Raw genomic sequence first — 13,222 nt, forward strand, 5'->3', positions numbered from 1 at the left:
AAAAAATATGGACGTTCATCAGCGGAAACAGATTTGTACCCCCAAGGGATGGAAAAAAAACACGAAACATGTAAAACGCCAACATACATTAGCTACGGGATAATAACAATAAAGGACGGGAACCAAATTTGTCTTTGGCTCAATTAAATTGTTATACTAGAAAATAAATCTCTAAAAAGCAACAGCCCCCTACAGGCCACAAGAACCACAGAAGACTGAACCTGGTGACAGTAAAGAAACCTGCTGACACCCTCACCCTGTGCTCATGCTATTGCGGCCAAAGATACCAGAGCAATAATGAATCAACCACTAGAAGTATAAAAAACTATTACACAAGTCATGAAAAGATCAATAAACAAAGCTAGGAGCGATTCCTCATTTAATAACTCAGAACACCTCAGCAGCGTACAGGCCTACGGCGAGGAAGGACACCGGAAAAATACACAATAAAAACCAGGTTTTATGGTAACACTGATACAGAGTGTGTATACGTGTTGGTTAATGTGTGAGCGAAGTATAGGGGTGTTTAAATAAAAACTATATTTAGATATGTCATGAGTAAGTGTTGACCTTGCCTGCACGAGGGGACAGTTGAATGTCGATACGCAACACAGCTGATAGAATCACTAAAAAGGTCAAGAGTGGCAAAGAAAGAAACCAACCAACCAAGCCTAACACCGGTTTTGTTAACCAACGTGCAATATAGGGAAACTTCTGAATTACAGGCTGTATATTTTGACTATGTAGCTGCAGGCGTCAGAGAGGAAACAAAGAGGGCATTGGAGAAAAAGAGAGAGAATTCCCTCAGTATTAACATCTGCTCCAGAAACCAGGAATGGCTGTAAGCCAGTGTTAAAAAAAAGGAAGAGTGGCTGGGAGGGGAAGCTGGAGGAGAGTCAGGAAGCTTATTTTAAAGACTTAAGCTGCATGGTTACGTAAGTGATATGGGATCCTCTGAAACCATACACTTTCAGTCAAAGTTAGGATGCATTAGTAACCTCGCCAGAAATCTTATCCCTGCCTCATCGCTAACGTTAGAACTGCAGGCTTTCCCTTCTTCAATCTTATCCTGCCACACACACACACGCACATAAAACACACAAGCATCTCTGCAAAGATCGGTCTCTTCCAGATGGAGAATATGGAGAAAACTAACATGGTTTATGTCTCTGATGAAACGGTTATGAATCTTTTCAAAAAGAGTTCAGGAGCGAACCCCTCCTGAGAGAATTTCATCACAGGTGTTTCGGAGTCATACCTTTCCCCTTCCCTCTGTTCTTTTTTGCACAACAAATAAAACAAATGTAATCCCTACACCAGCCTCTCAGTTCTGCCTTCCCTTTCGGGGAAAGTGGAAGCTGTACTGTGTTTCTGTCCCTAACACTGTCTCTACTGCATCAGCATCAGATTGGTTTACAGCCAGCCTGGCACGCTGCAGGCTCACAGGGCGACAGGACTCATACCCCCAACACACAACAGCACAATCTGCGGATGACTCGTTTTCATTAATGAGTTCGTGTATGTCCAGCGAGAGGCCAGAGGAATAGAGGAGATTCTGCAGCTTGATGATGAGTCCCTGCAGTGGTTGACTGGTGGAGCATAGATTTATTGTTTACAGCCAGCGCTGCAAGCTCCACATAGGACTTCTCAGTCAGACACAAGTCTGCAGGTATTGCTCTGCAGTCATTAAAACACCATAAAGAGAAAAAGCTAAGAGGAGAAAAGGCTGTTTATGGAAATTGGCAACCTCCCTGTCTCATGGATGAATAAATAATCTGTGTTGAAATTTCATTCACTGACACCATACCGCAGTGTTAAAACAAAGAGAGAGAGAGGACGAGACAGAGATGTGAAGAGGGACTGAGACACAGTGAGAGTACTATACTGCCTTATCAGACGGCTTAGACAGGACGGTCAATAAAGCAGGTACAAAGCAGTCGAGAGGAGCAGGAGAGCATGCAGTGTGTTGTACCGTTTCCCCCTGTCTGTATGCACAGGACATACATGTGTGTACACACAGTAGAAACACACATGGCTGAGGTTCCATGTGTGCCCCGGACCCCAATGACCACAGCTTAACATGACAGAAAAAGAAAGGTGGGGGGAGGCGTCTCAACCTTCCTGCCCCCCTCTCCAGCCACCCCTCCCTCCCCAACGTACCCCCATTACTCCACCCCTGACTACCCCACCTGTGAATTGTCCCAGTACCTTGCGCTTTTTATCCCGCGAGCGACTTCTCTTTTTGTTCCTCTCCTCCTCCTTCTCTTTGCGCTCCTGCTCTAGCTGGGCTTCTAAATCCTTGTTCTTGCGGAGATGTTTGGCGGCTTGTGCCATGGCGCTGCTGGTGGGGGTCTGGGCGCCGTTGGCGAGTCCAGATCCTTCGGCGGTTGTCTGCGGGGCGACAGCGCTGGGACTTGTACCTGATGCCGGCCAACAGTAGCGCTGCCGCTGCTGCTGCTCTGTGTTCCTCTACGGCCCTGCAGAGTCTGCTCACCCTCTGCCTCCACCTCCTCCTCCTCTTCAGCAGTGCAGTCACACACACATCGGCAGTCCTCAGCCGTCTGCTGTGGGATGCTACTGCAGCGCTGCTCTCTCTCTCTCCTTCCCTCTCCCTCTCTTGCTCTCTCTCTCTAATGCTCGCTCTCTCCCCCTCTCTGAATCGCTCACGTACACTTCCCTCCTTCAATTTTTTCTGCTGCCTTCCTCTCCGGTCTCTTCCCCTGTGCAGGGGGAAAAAATGGTAAATACCAGTAAACAAACAGCTTTTTTCTACTAGTTTTCCTCCTCTTCCCTTCAATGCTTTGACTTTCTTTGAAACTGCTCCGACTCCTTCCCCCTCAACAAAGATTCAAGAGGGATGAACTGACAGTCAGTGGAGGAATATCCTGAGAAGCTTTGAATCAAAGTCAGCTCTCCTCCTTCTCACTGCATTGATTTTGTTTCGTTTTCCTGTATTTAATTTCTCAGCATCTCATAGTCCTGCTGTGTGTCCGTCTGTGGAGGATCCCTATGCTGCACAGGGAACCCGTCATCACCACAGCCAATCACACAATCACTCTCGCACACGGACACCAGAGGAAATAAAAAAAAAATCTAAAACATGCATGATGAAAAAAAACCTGCCTCTTACTCGTTTACTCCCCCCCCCCCTCTCTCTCTCTCCCTCCCTACTCATTGAGCGCTGCAGCAGACAGGATTGGTACCAGTGCAAGGATGTTGGTGCAGTGTGCTTGTGTTTATGAGAGTGAGGCTGTGAGCAGTAAAAAGCTATTCCACATCACTGCCAGACAGTCCGATGTAAAGTGAGATACAGTAACAGAAAACGCTTTGATTCATTTACTTATTTCTCTGGTTTGTTGCATTCCTTTTTTCCTTGACCCCCTGCTGCTGTTTTGCATACAAATCAATCGGTGATATGAATACATGTATTATAGAGTGAGTGGCTTCTGTGCTCATGTACAATGCATGTGTGGATATGTGCGCAGTAAGGTGCATAGGAGGAGAAGTGCGGATGGAGCCAGCACCTGTTTACTGGTATTGCTCTGCCTCTCTCCTCCCTCCCTCCCTCCCCTCCTCCCTGCAATGCTGCTGACGCAGGCAGAAAATATCCTTTAACATCTCTCTTTGCCCAGCTCACTATACATCACAGATACAGTACATGCAAACACACAAAGTCCACACACACACACACACACACACACACACACACACACACACACACACACACACACACACACACACACACACACACACACACACACACACACACACACACACACACACACACACACACACACACACACACACACACACACACACACACACACACACACACACACACACACACACACACACACACACACACACACACACACACACACACACACACACACACACACACACACACACACACACACACACACACACACACACACACACACACACACACACACACACCTACCTTCTTCTTCTTCTTCTTTCAGTTATTACCAGGTCATTTCTCTGACAATTTAATGACTCATGCTTTTGATCCCGATTTGATTAAAACAGGCTCTTGTCTAAGCTGTGTGTATTATTCAATGCTTAAAACAGACTTAGGTTTGTCACCATCTTTCAGAGCCATTTCACTCATTAACTGCAGCTAGTTTCCAGTCCATATTTTTGTACTCATGTATTTCTCCCTCTGCTCTCCTGCCAAGGCTTCCCCTGATCTGATAGAAGCTCTCTCTCTCTATACTGCAGCATACTAATGAATAGGATTGGTGATATTGCCTTCTGTCTGCAATGCCTCTACACAAATCACTCGCTCATGTGGCCTAGCTATGACACAAACAAACACAAATACTGATGTGCTGACAGCTCTGTGGCAAGACATCCATCACATTATCGAACTCTGGGGAATGAGCCTAAATGAATCACTGGCCGGACTGACTGCTCTGGTAATAAGGAGGATTTTGCTTAGCCAACCAAATTGGTCTTGTTATGTTATATTCATGCTCAGCTAATGGAGGGGCAGCTTTATAGTAGATTTTTAAACACATCCAGTGGGACCACTTATAGTAGGTGGATTATCTGAGGCTGAACCTGAAGAAACCCTGTAGGAAAGACGCCGTCACATACTCACAGCATGGTAATAGTAGAGAGATGCTTCAATAGGAAACCCTGTTTTAAACACCGGTGTCAACTATGTAATCTATGCAAGTTACTGCTCCGTACTGACATTCAATGGAAGCAATAGCAAGTGAATCAACTTTTTCTACTTTGGATTATGAGTGCAAGTACTAAAGGATGCTTAAAAAAACTGATTAAGAAATGTTGACATTTTCAATAAATGTATGCCTGACAACAACCAATGAAAACTGACCAGAAGTAACCAAGCAATAAGCCAACAACAAACATATTATAAAGTGAGCCAAGAAAATAAATACTGCTCGAAAGTGTTAAATTCATTATTGATCTTGGAAATAGACATTTATAAGTGCATTTAGTAGCTAATCAGGGGTCTGTTTCCCTTATTTAAAAAAAGGAAATGCATCCTGCTCCTTTTGTTGCTCTTCCCTTATCAATCAAAAGAAATGCCATGCATGTAACCACCTGATAAACCCTGTATGACTGCCTGTTTCACAGATGATTGACACCAAATATCTGCCTTACTTGTGTGTGTCAATCATCTTTGTTAGGTGACACTGCTGCCATGAGGGATTTGCATGTTAACAGGGCTCAGAAATTTCTCATGATATCTGTCACCAGATGCAAATGGCACAGTTGCAATGAAATTTAAAGTCTCCATTTATTATCAGGACATTTACATCTTGGAAGATACTTTTGCCATCTGATATTCCATAGCAACTGATCTGTACTTCCACTTCTAATTAAGCACTTGCAATATTCTCAAAGCTCTAGAGAGACAGTTTCATAAAAGCCGTTTATGAAAACTGGATCACTTGAATCACAAACGGTGTGGAGAGATTCTTAACGTGCATTATTGTAGAAACACATGTTCATATGCCTTGTTTTGCAAAAATATGTTTAACCACAAGACTAACCCCCCCCCCCCCCCCCCCATATACGCCTGATTTAATGTTTCAGAGTGCATCCAGTGTATATTGACTGTCCCTGGGGTGGTCCTGCCTGGGTGACAAAGGGACAGGTTGTGTGGACCTTGGGGGAGAGAAACACACAGCTACTGCCCGAGCTTTCTTCAGTGAGACGGCCAGCACCCGCCAGCATATTAGTCGCTCCAGCGCTCCTCTAGAAACAGTGGACGGGACACGACAGAGCCACACACACACACCACCGCACACTCGCATTCAAACTCACCCCAGGGAAAGGAGACACAAAAGGCAGCCTTTTCAACACACAAGAGCATACTGTATGTAACGTCACTCTTACACCAGACTTCTGGATAGTAACAGTGATGTAACTGTTCAAGAGTTTACTGCAAGATACTTTGGGCTAGTGCATGCTTTAAATATTGCAGCTAATTAAACATCACATAGATCCACACTAGTGGAATTTAACAGTGATATATTCAGTTTTTCAACAACACATAACAGCAGGTTTTTTAACAACATACGGAGACATGAATTGTGGATAAGCATTACTCATTTTCCCTTTACACCCAACTTTAAAATGAGTCAATTCTCATATAAACTCCTTTTGGCCATCTCAAAAAACTATTTCAACTGAGGAAAGAAAAAGCACAATCAAGAGGCAACCTCATCAGAAAAGTGAAGCCAAAGTGGAAGTGCCCACAACCTGCAATCCTTTCTAATGGCCAGCAAGCTTGTTTATGGCTAGCTATAAAACCCTCCTCCCAATTTTTCAAAAATCAAAATGATGGCCAGTATGCCAAATCAATAAAATGGGTGATATCACAGTGACTATGTCCACCTTTACATTTACCGCCCTTTAAGTACATGTTTGTATTTTTTAAAATATTTTCAGTCAGCAGTGATAATGTCTGTTCTTTCTCCATCCAATACTTTGTAGTTGTGACATTGCTAACTGTAGTGGTCAATCAAAAGTGTATTAATAATGAAGTAGATAGGCTTAAGTGTCTATTATCTACTTTTATTGTAGAGAGCATTGATAGTTCACCCTCAATGGAACGGAAGATGACGAGGCCTATAACCAAATCCATTTTCAACAAGTTATTACAGAAAAAGTTGATATGCATGTTGACATTCAGGAAACTTGCCTCCATCTCTGTACTATTGACATCACTCAGCAAAAGGGTTTTATTGAGCCATGTTTGGTGTGTTTAACAGTGATGTTTCCCAGTCATTACCTTTGATAAGCTTAAATTAGTTCAACATGTTGAGCTCACAAGGCCTGGCAGATGAAACACATACAGCCTGACATCCATTAGTTCTGAAACCAGATAAAACAGTGCTCATTTAACACACATCCCTTACTTCTAGTCAATAAGTTGCAAGCACAGTCCATGAGCTCCTGGGTCTCAGTTAATTGTTAATCCTACAGTTGTCTGCACAAAAATGGTATATCTAGTCCAGAGATTTTAAAAGACAGATTGCACATGAAGTCGGATATAAACACTTCCTAAAAAGCTGAAGGAGCTGGATCCTGGGCAAAGAGTGAGATCTTTTTAACCACAACATACTCAGTCCTGTTTTTTGTTTTTACCGACTGTGAGGAGATCCCTGAGCCTATCTTCCCGTTTGGTGGTCATAAAGGCGGAAGCAAAGCACAGTAATGAGACCATTTTATAGGGGAACAGAGCAAACTGAGGTTTCTGTTAATCGTGTAATGTTGGAGCTTTATAAACATCTAGACCAGATTATTATAGGCATTTTTATTGTGCAAGTCCTTGTTAAAGTCAAAAATGTATAGACAGAGTTATTTTTTTAGCCCCAATAGCAAACACTTTAAAGCTTCAAGATTTAAAATATGTACTATTTGAATATGCACAAGTGTGTCCACTGCGTCTGTGAGGCCTATGTTTACATCAGTGGTGATGGATGGAGAAGCAGCAGATGGGAGGCTTTATTGCTTTCCAAGTTTAAAAGGAGACAAAGCAAAAAGGACTACATACCGTATGCATCACCAATCGTTTCAAAGTATTCATCTTGCAGCTAGGTTTGAAGGATGAATCCCACCTTTCAAGTCCAATCAACGGTTTCAGTTAGGTAATGCCACCCCCCGTTGACACCAGCTAACTCAACTCTACACCCAAAGAGTTGGCCCCATATGAATGGACAATTTGCTGTGACATTCACCAAGATGTCTCAGCTTGAAACTGAAGCAGCTACAAGTGGCTGGAAGCAGATAACAAGTTCCAATGTTTCCACTTGAAATACCACATCCTGCGGGTCAGGTGTGCTTGTTAACAGTGAGAAGTATGCTGTCCTTGGACTGGACTTTCTAGCCAGGCATTCTTGAAAGTAAATGTCAGCTTTACCCTCATTTACACGCACACCACAGGTGAAGCTCTTGGGACAATATTCTCATTTCCTGCTCTAATTTAGTCGTTCTCATCATCAGGGACAGGTCACATTGACGCACAGGTCTGAAGAATATTTCTCAAACAAACACCTCCCTTAAATCAGTTAGCCATAATGACAGCAAAGGTAATAACACATGTTATTGGATTGCATCAATCATATTATCACATGAGCTGCAGCAGTAGCTCATGTACAGAGACAGCTGATGCTTCTAGTTTTTACTATGCTAAATCCACCTCAATATTTCAGGGAGTCTCTGGTGTGTTTGCTGGCAGAGGTCCACAGCCTACAGTGAGATACAGTGCAGGCCTGTGCCATCCTCTGCACCATCAACTGTGGTTTATAGAGTTATTTTAGCAGCAGCGTTAGTCACTGTGAGCCAAAACGAGAGGATGGGAAGAACAAAAACCCTGGCTGTATTTGTGCAACTACAGTATCGATGAACACCAGGGACCATTTTAGTGGAGCAAAGGCTCATACCATTGCCCTTTTAACCACTTGACACTGCTCTTCACAATAGATCTATAGGAAAGGCAGTAAACATGGAGAAATAGAGGTCAGACAGCACCCTCTATTGATTAATAGGGAGTACTGCGACAAAGAGGGACAAACATTTGCTGCATGGGTGTATAGGTTACAATAAAGGGTCCTGGTAAAAACGTACTGTTGACATCTGTTCATTCAGGAGCCCTTAATCAATTAACATAATAAAACAATTGACCAGATACAAGAAGCATCATCATTTTCAAGGACAAAGATTAGAAGATTAATGAGACAACAAGTGTGGTACGATCAAGTCTAATCCATAATACTGATCACAGTGCCCTCGTAGGCTCATCTTGCAGTACTGTGAGTGAGTGCACATGCACAGCAGAGCTCAACACTGCACTGCAGCACACAGCCGTCTCAGAGCAACACGACAGCTCAAAGCTGCTCGATGAAAGAACACACCGTCCAGAAACAATCACATGTCCAAACGAGCAGGAGGAAACTAATATCACGCGAACATGGCCGCTGAAATTATGTACAGAATGGAGTGACGAGAGTATCGATTCATTTTTGGGAAACGTATTTAAATCCATATTTGGACTAGTGCAATATCCAAATTGTAGAATGCATAATAATTGTTTAATATTTGTCAAAATATCAATCTGAAGTAAGTATAGTGTTGCTGTAGTTTGTACAGTAGTTGGTAAGATGAAATCTTAATTACGTGATGTGTTTTCATCTGGTTTTAACAGGATGTCGTCTTTCCACATGAAGAACATCTACAATTGGCATTTTGCAGACCTAAAATATAATATGCTTGTTAAAGATAAATAAAATAAAATCAATTATTTTAAAGTGATCTCTTCCTGCCATGTGTGGGTTTTCAGTTTTTAATCATGGTAGGAGTAATATTTTGGGATTCAGGACTGTAGGACACTAAAAAAACAACATGAAGATGCGAGCTGAAAGGCAATATGCTATTTAGGTAAACGGGACCTGTGGACCTGCTTCTCAAGTCAAGTCTGTCTTTATAAGCAGGTCCACATCTTTACAGGTGGTGGGAAGTATTAAAACCAATGTATATAGAGATCTTTATGCCATAAAGACATCAAGTTCAACACATGTCAGACAGAATCAGTTTAATTCAAATTAAATCAAATTCACTAAACCAATCACACACACACACACACCCACACACACACACACACACAGTCACAGGTCTCTTAATCCAATTGTATTTTGAAAAGGTGTTCCTGTTATTTTGTACATCCTCATTATGTTCAATATCTGGTGGACATTTTTAGCCATCTTTCTCCCTCCTGCCATTTGGCCTGTAAATCTTAAAGAGAGGACAGAACCGGTTAGCTGCAAGACCTGAAATGCTCCTTTAGGATAATCTCTCTTCCTCCCTCCTTCCCTGTGTTCCTCCCTCTCTCTGCGTCTCTCTCCCTCTCTCGGCTGGCAGTGCACCAGCAGAAAGAGCCCTGATTGGGAAAGCCATATGGCAGGTAACAAACCAAGGGCAGGCTTCATGTCCACACAGTGCCGCGGCTCCGGCAGCCTGCCACTTCATCAGAAGGGCTCATGTGATTTGGCTTTGTATTCCACGGAAGTATGAAGACCATAGTTCAGTGTAAATATGCCAGTGTGTTACTGACGCTGCAGCATCACCGGCTCGGTGGTGTGAACAGCATTTCAGAGAAGGCTCAAAAGCTGCAGAGTCAGCAGTGAATTTCACAGTCACACCAACTGGGAATGGCCTTAGGCAGATTGACAATCGCGGCTGTTGTGTGCAGCGGATCTGTCAAAGCACAGCACAGCGGCGTAGTAAAAGCAATAGGTTGTTCCTAATTGGCCGTTTAAACAGGGGTTGTCGAGTGAAGTTAACAGCATAACTGCCACTATTATTTTATAGCAAAGGAGAGGAGTGATGAGTCTGCAGCACTTCTTGTTTGGAAAAATCCCTCCTTTGTAAACCATTTAGGTGAGACTGACTACACATAACAGAAACTGCCATATGTGAAAACAGCTGTCATTTCAGACATGCAAGCAAACTTTCATTAGAAAGAAATCTATAGATGGGAGAACATTGGCCCTATACATATATCATGATGTCCTAACAAACTACTGTCTTACAAACTACTGTACAAACTACAGTAAGTGATCAAAGATCTCTCGAGAGCCCAAAATAAGAACCTGCATATTTTTCCAACAAAGAACCTGACCAATGAGTGAAGCAGGAGCAGAGTACTCAACAACATGAAGCTGCAACAAGCTGAGGGACGGGCTGTATATCCAGCTCAATTGTGTCATCTAGTGGTGTCAGAGAGTATGCTTAAATCCAAAAAGACCCGTCAACTGATAGTACTGTGTCATGATGTCTGAACCTCTCTGACAGCTCGACTGATGGGTCGAAAAACACATAAGATAAGACGGAATAACAGCATATTTACTGCACAACTGTCATTTCCTATCTTCTTTAATTTTCTTGTGGTTGTTCTCAAAAATAAACCTTGACTGGTCTGCAGTTTTAGTTCACGACCCCTAGCGTTAAAAAGGGATAATATAAAAAAACAGGTTAATATTTTTATAGTAAGAAAAGCACAATTTTGGGAGATGTATTGTTTTTGTTCCTCTCCATTTCTCCAAACTACACCCATGAAAAAAAATGGGATGTTAATTTCAAGTTAATAAAGTAGAGAGCCAGGGATTTCCAAAGGACTGAATGGTACATGTTTCAAAAGAACCAAAAAGGAATGTGAGGATAAAGGATTTTTATGAGGAAGGTGAAATGAGGACAGGCAAGAGAAAGGATGTACAGCCTTGAACTTTAGCTGGCACCGACAGTGAACACGAAGGTTGTCAGATCAGGGAACAGGATCCCTGCAGTTATCAGATGGACAGTTTTATATGTGCTGCAGGAACAGCGTTAGATATAAATCACTGTCATTCAATGTCATTTTTGTTATACCAACAAAACTACAGCTGTCTATTTTTTGAGTTATCCCTACTGGGGGATGTTTTATCAAGTTGTTCGAAAAGCAAACCTAGTTTTACACTGGTTCCTCACCTTCTGGATGGACAATGTTTTTAGTTCATGCTAGTATGGTGCAAAAATCAATTGCAAACAGCTGATACCAGTCTGAAAACTGAGTTCAAGAAATATAATTTATCTTTGTCAGGCATGAACCACTCAAGAGCCCGAACAGGGACCTATTTTTTAAACTGTCTCTGCCTGTAACTGCATTTCTAAATGACTATGTAACTTTTTATGAATAAATAAAGACCAGTTCCGATTATTGTCTCTGCATAACATTTTTTGGTAAAGTGATGGCTGTCTGGACTTTTTAAGGACTTCCCATAAATTGAAAGTCCCAACACAGCATAGTTTGAGACACTGATGATTGTTGATTGATGTTACAGTTCTTTTTTTCTAACAAGTACTAGCAGGATTTACAGAAGATCACAGACGATTAAAGAGAGGCTTGGATGTGTGAGTGCTTCTCAAATGTGCTGAGCACAGCAGTAAATTGTGCAAATGGAACGATGTACAGGTTTATTTAGAAGAGTTTCTAAGAGTTAATATTTCTATTCTTCCACTTTCAATAAACCATCTCTATTTATATCTCGGTTCAAAATGATCAATGCCTTAAACTTGAAAGGACCCTTTGTGAACCATTGAGCAAATTGAAAAGCTAAAACCAAAAGCATAATATTTTTTTAGCTAAAAGATGCGAAAATCATGATAAATGCTTCAATCATGATTATCTTTATGACAATTAACCGATAAAGCCTGGGTGCATGTAGGTGTAGAGTTGCTATTGATGGAGAAAAAAACGGTAAGACCGTCGGTAGTGAAAGGGGCAAAGAGGGAGTATTAAGGAAGAAAGGAAGTGGAACAGGAAGTGCAGAGGAGGAGGAGGAGGCTGGTGTCGGTCCCCCAGAGTCCCATTCCCTTCCCCTCGCTCCTCCTTCAGCTCCTCTGCTGCTCACTACCTTTTCCGCTGTGTATTTTTCTTCCCATGATTCCTCACACATGGCTTCCTCTGACCCCTTCATTAAGAGAATTATTCCATCCTCTTCTCTGCTCCACCTATCTTTTTCCTCACAGGTGGCCAACCAACCTTTTAAAACACATTGGTCCCCTATGGTCAGAGCCTGAAACGTGTTGGCACTAATTTATCACCACTCTACACAAAGTTACCTCTTACTGTATACGCATCTGCACGTCTTTCCACTTGTCATACCAATACTGCACATATTATACTTCATTTTATTCTATTTCTTTATGGATATATCTATATTTGTCATGTAAATAATGTTATAATATTTTTCTTAACTATTTTAAATTGTTGTGGTCCTTTTCTTACAATGTATCTTCTTTAACTGTGTTTATGTATGCACCATCTACAAAGGCAATAGTCCTGTTTCTGATTCCTGAAAATCCATATGGCAATGTTCTTTAAGACCCTAACAACCTAAAATACCCTCTGCGGGCCGTTAGAGTAATTACTAGTTATCCTTTACAAGGTATAACCAGAGGCAAAGCAGACAGTGGCTCCCCTCCTGACACCCAGCGAGTCCTCACTTTGTCCCAATCTGTTCCTTTAGCTGTACAGCCCGCCTCCTTCCACCTGTCTCCTATTCTTCCCTTCTAATCAGGCGTCACTGCCAATCAATTTGATCGCCATGACAACATTTAGCATGACGCCCCCTCCAAGCACAGCCACCAGTGCCGCCACCCACCCCTATAAACAAAAACAAAACAA

At 42.3% G+C, this 13,222-nt stretch overlaps 1 protein-coding gene across 1 annotated transcript in view; it reads right to left on the reverse strand.

The window, feature by feature from the left end:
* Nucleotides 1-2,334, reverse strand: part of ank1a (ankyrin 1, erythrocytic a) — an 83,383-nt gene extending 81,049 nt beyond the window's left edge. Inside the window, 1 exon segment of the mRNA XM_063897059.1 lies at nt 2,209-2,334. Within this exon segment, the coding sequence (XP_063753129.1) occupies nt 2,209-2,334 (126 nt within the window).
* Between the last annotated feature and the right edge of the window lie 10,888 nt (nt 2,335-13,222).

The sequence above is a fragment of the Eleginops maclovinus genome, chromosome 12 (assembly GCF_036324505.1).
Source record: "Eleginops maclovinus isolate JMC-PN-2008 ecotype Puerto Natales chromosome 12, JC_Emac_rtc_rv5, whole genome shotgun sequence".
Taxonomy (NCBI): Eukaryota; Metazoa; Chordata; class Actinopteri; order Perciformes; family Eleginopidae; genus Eleginops; species Eleginops maclovinus.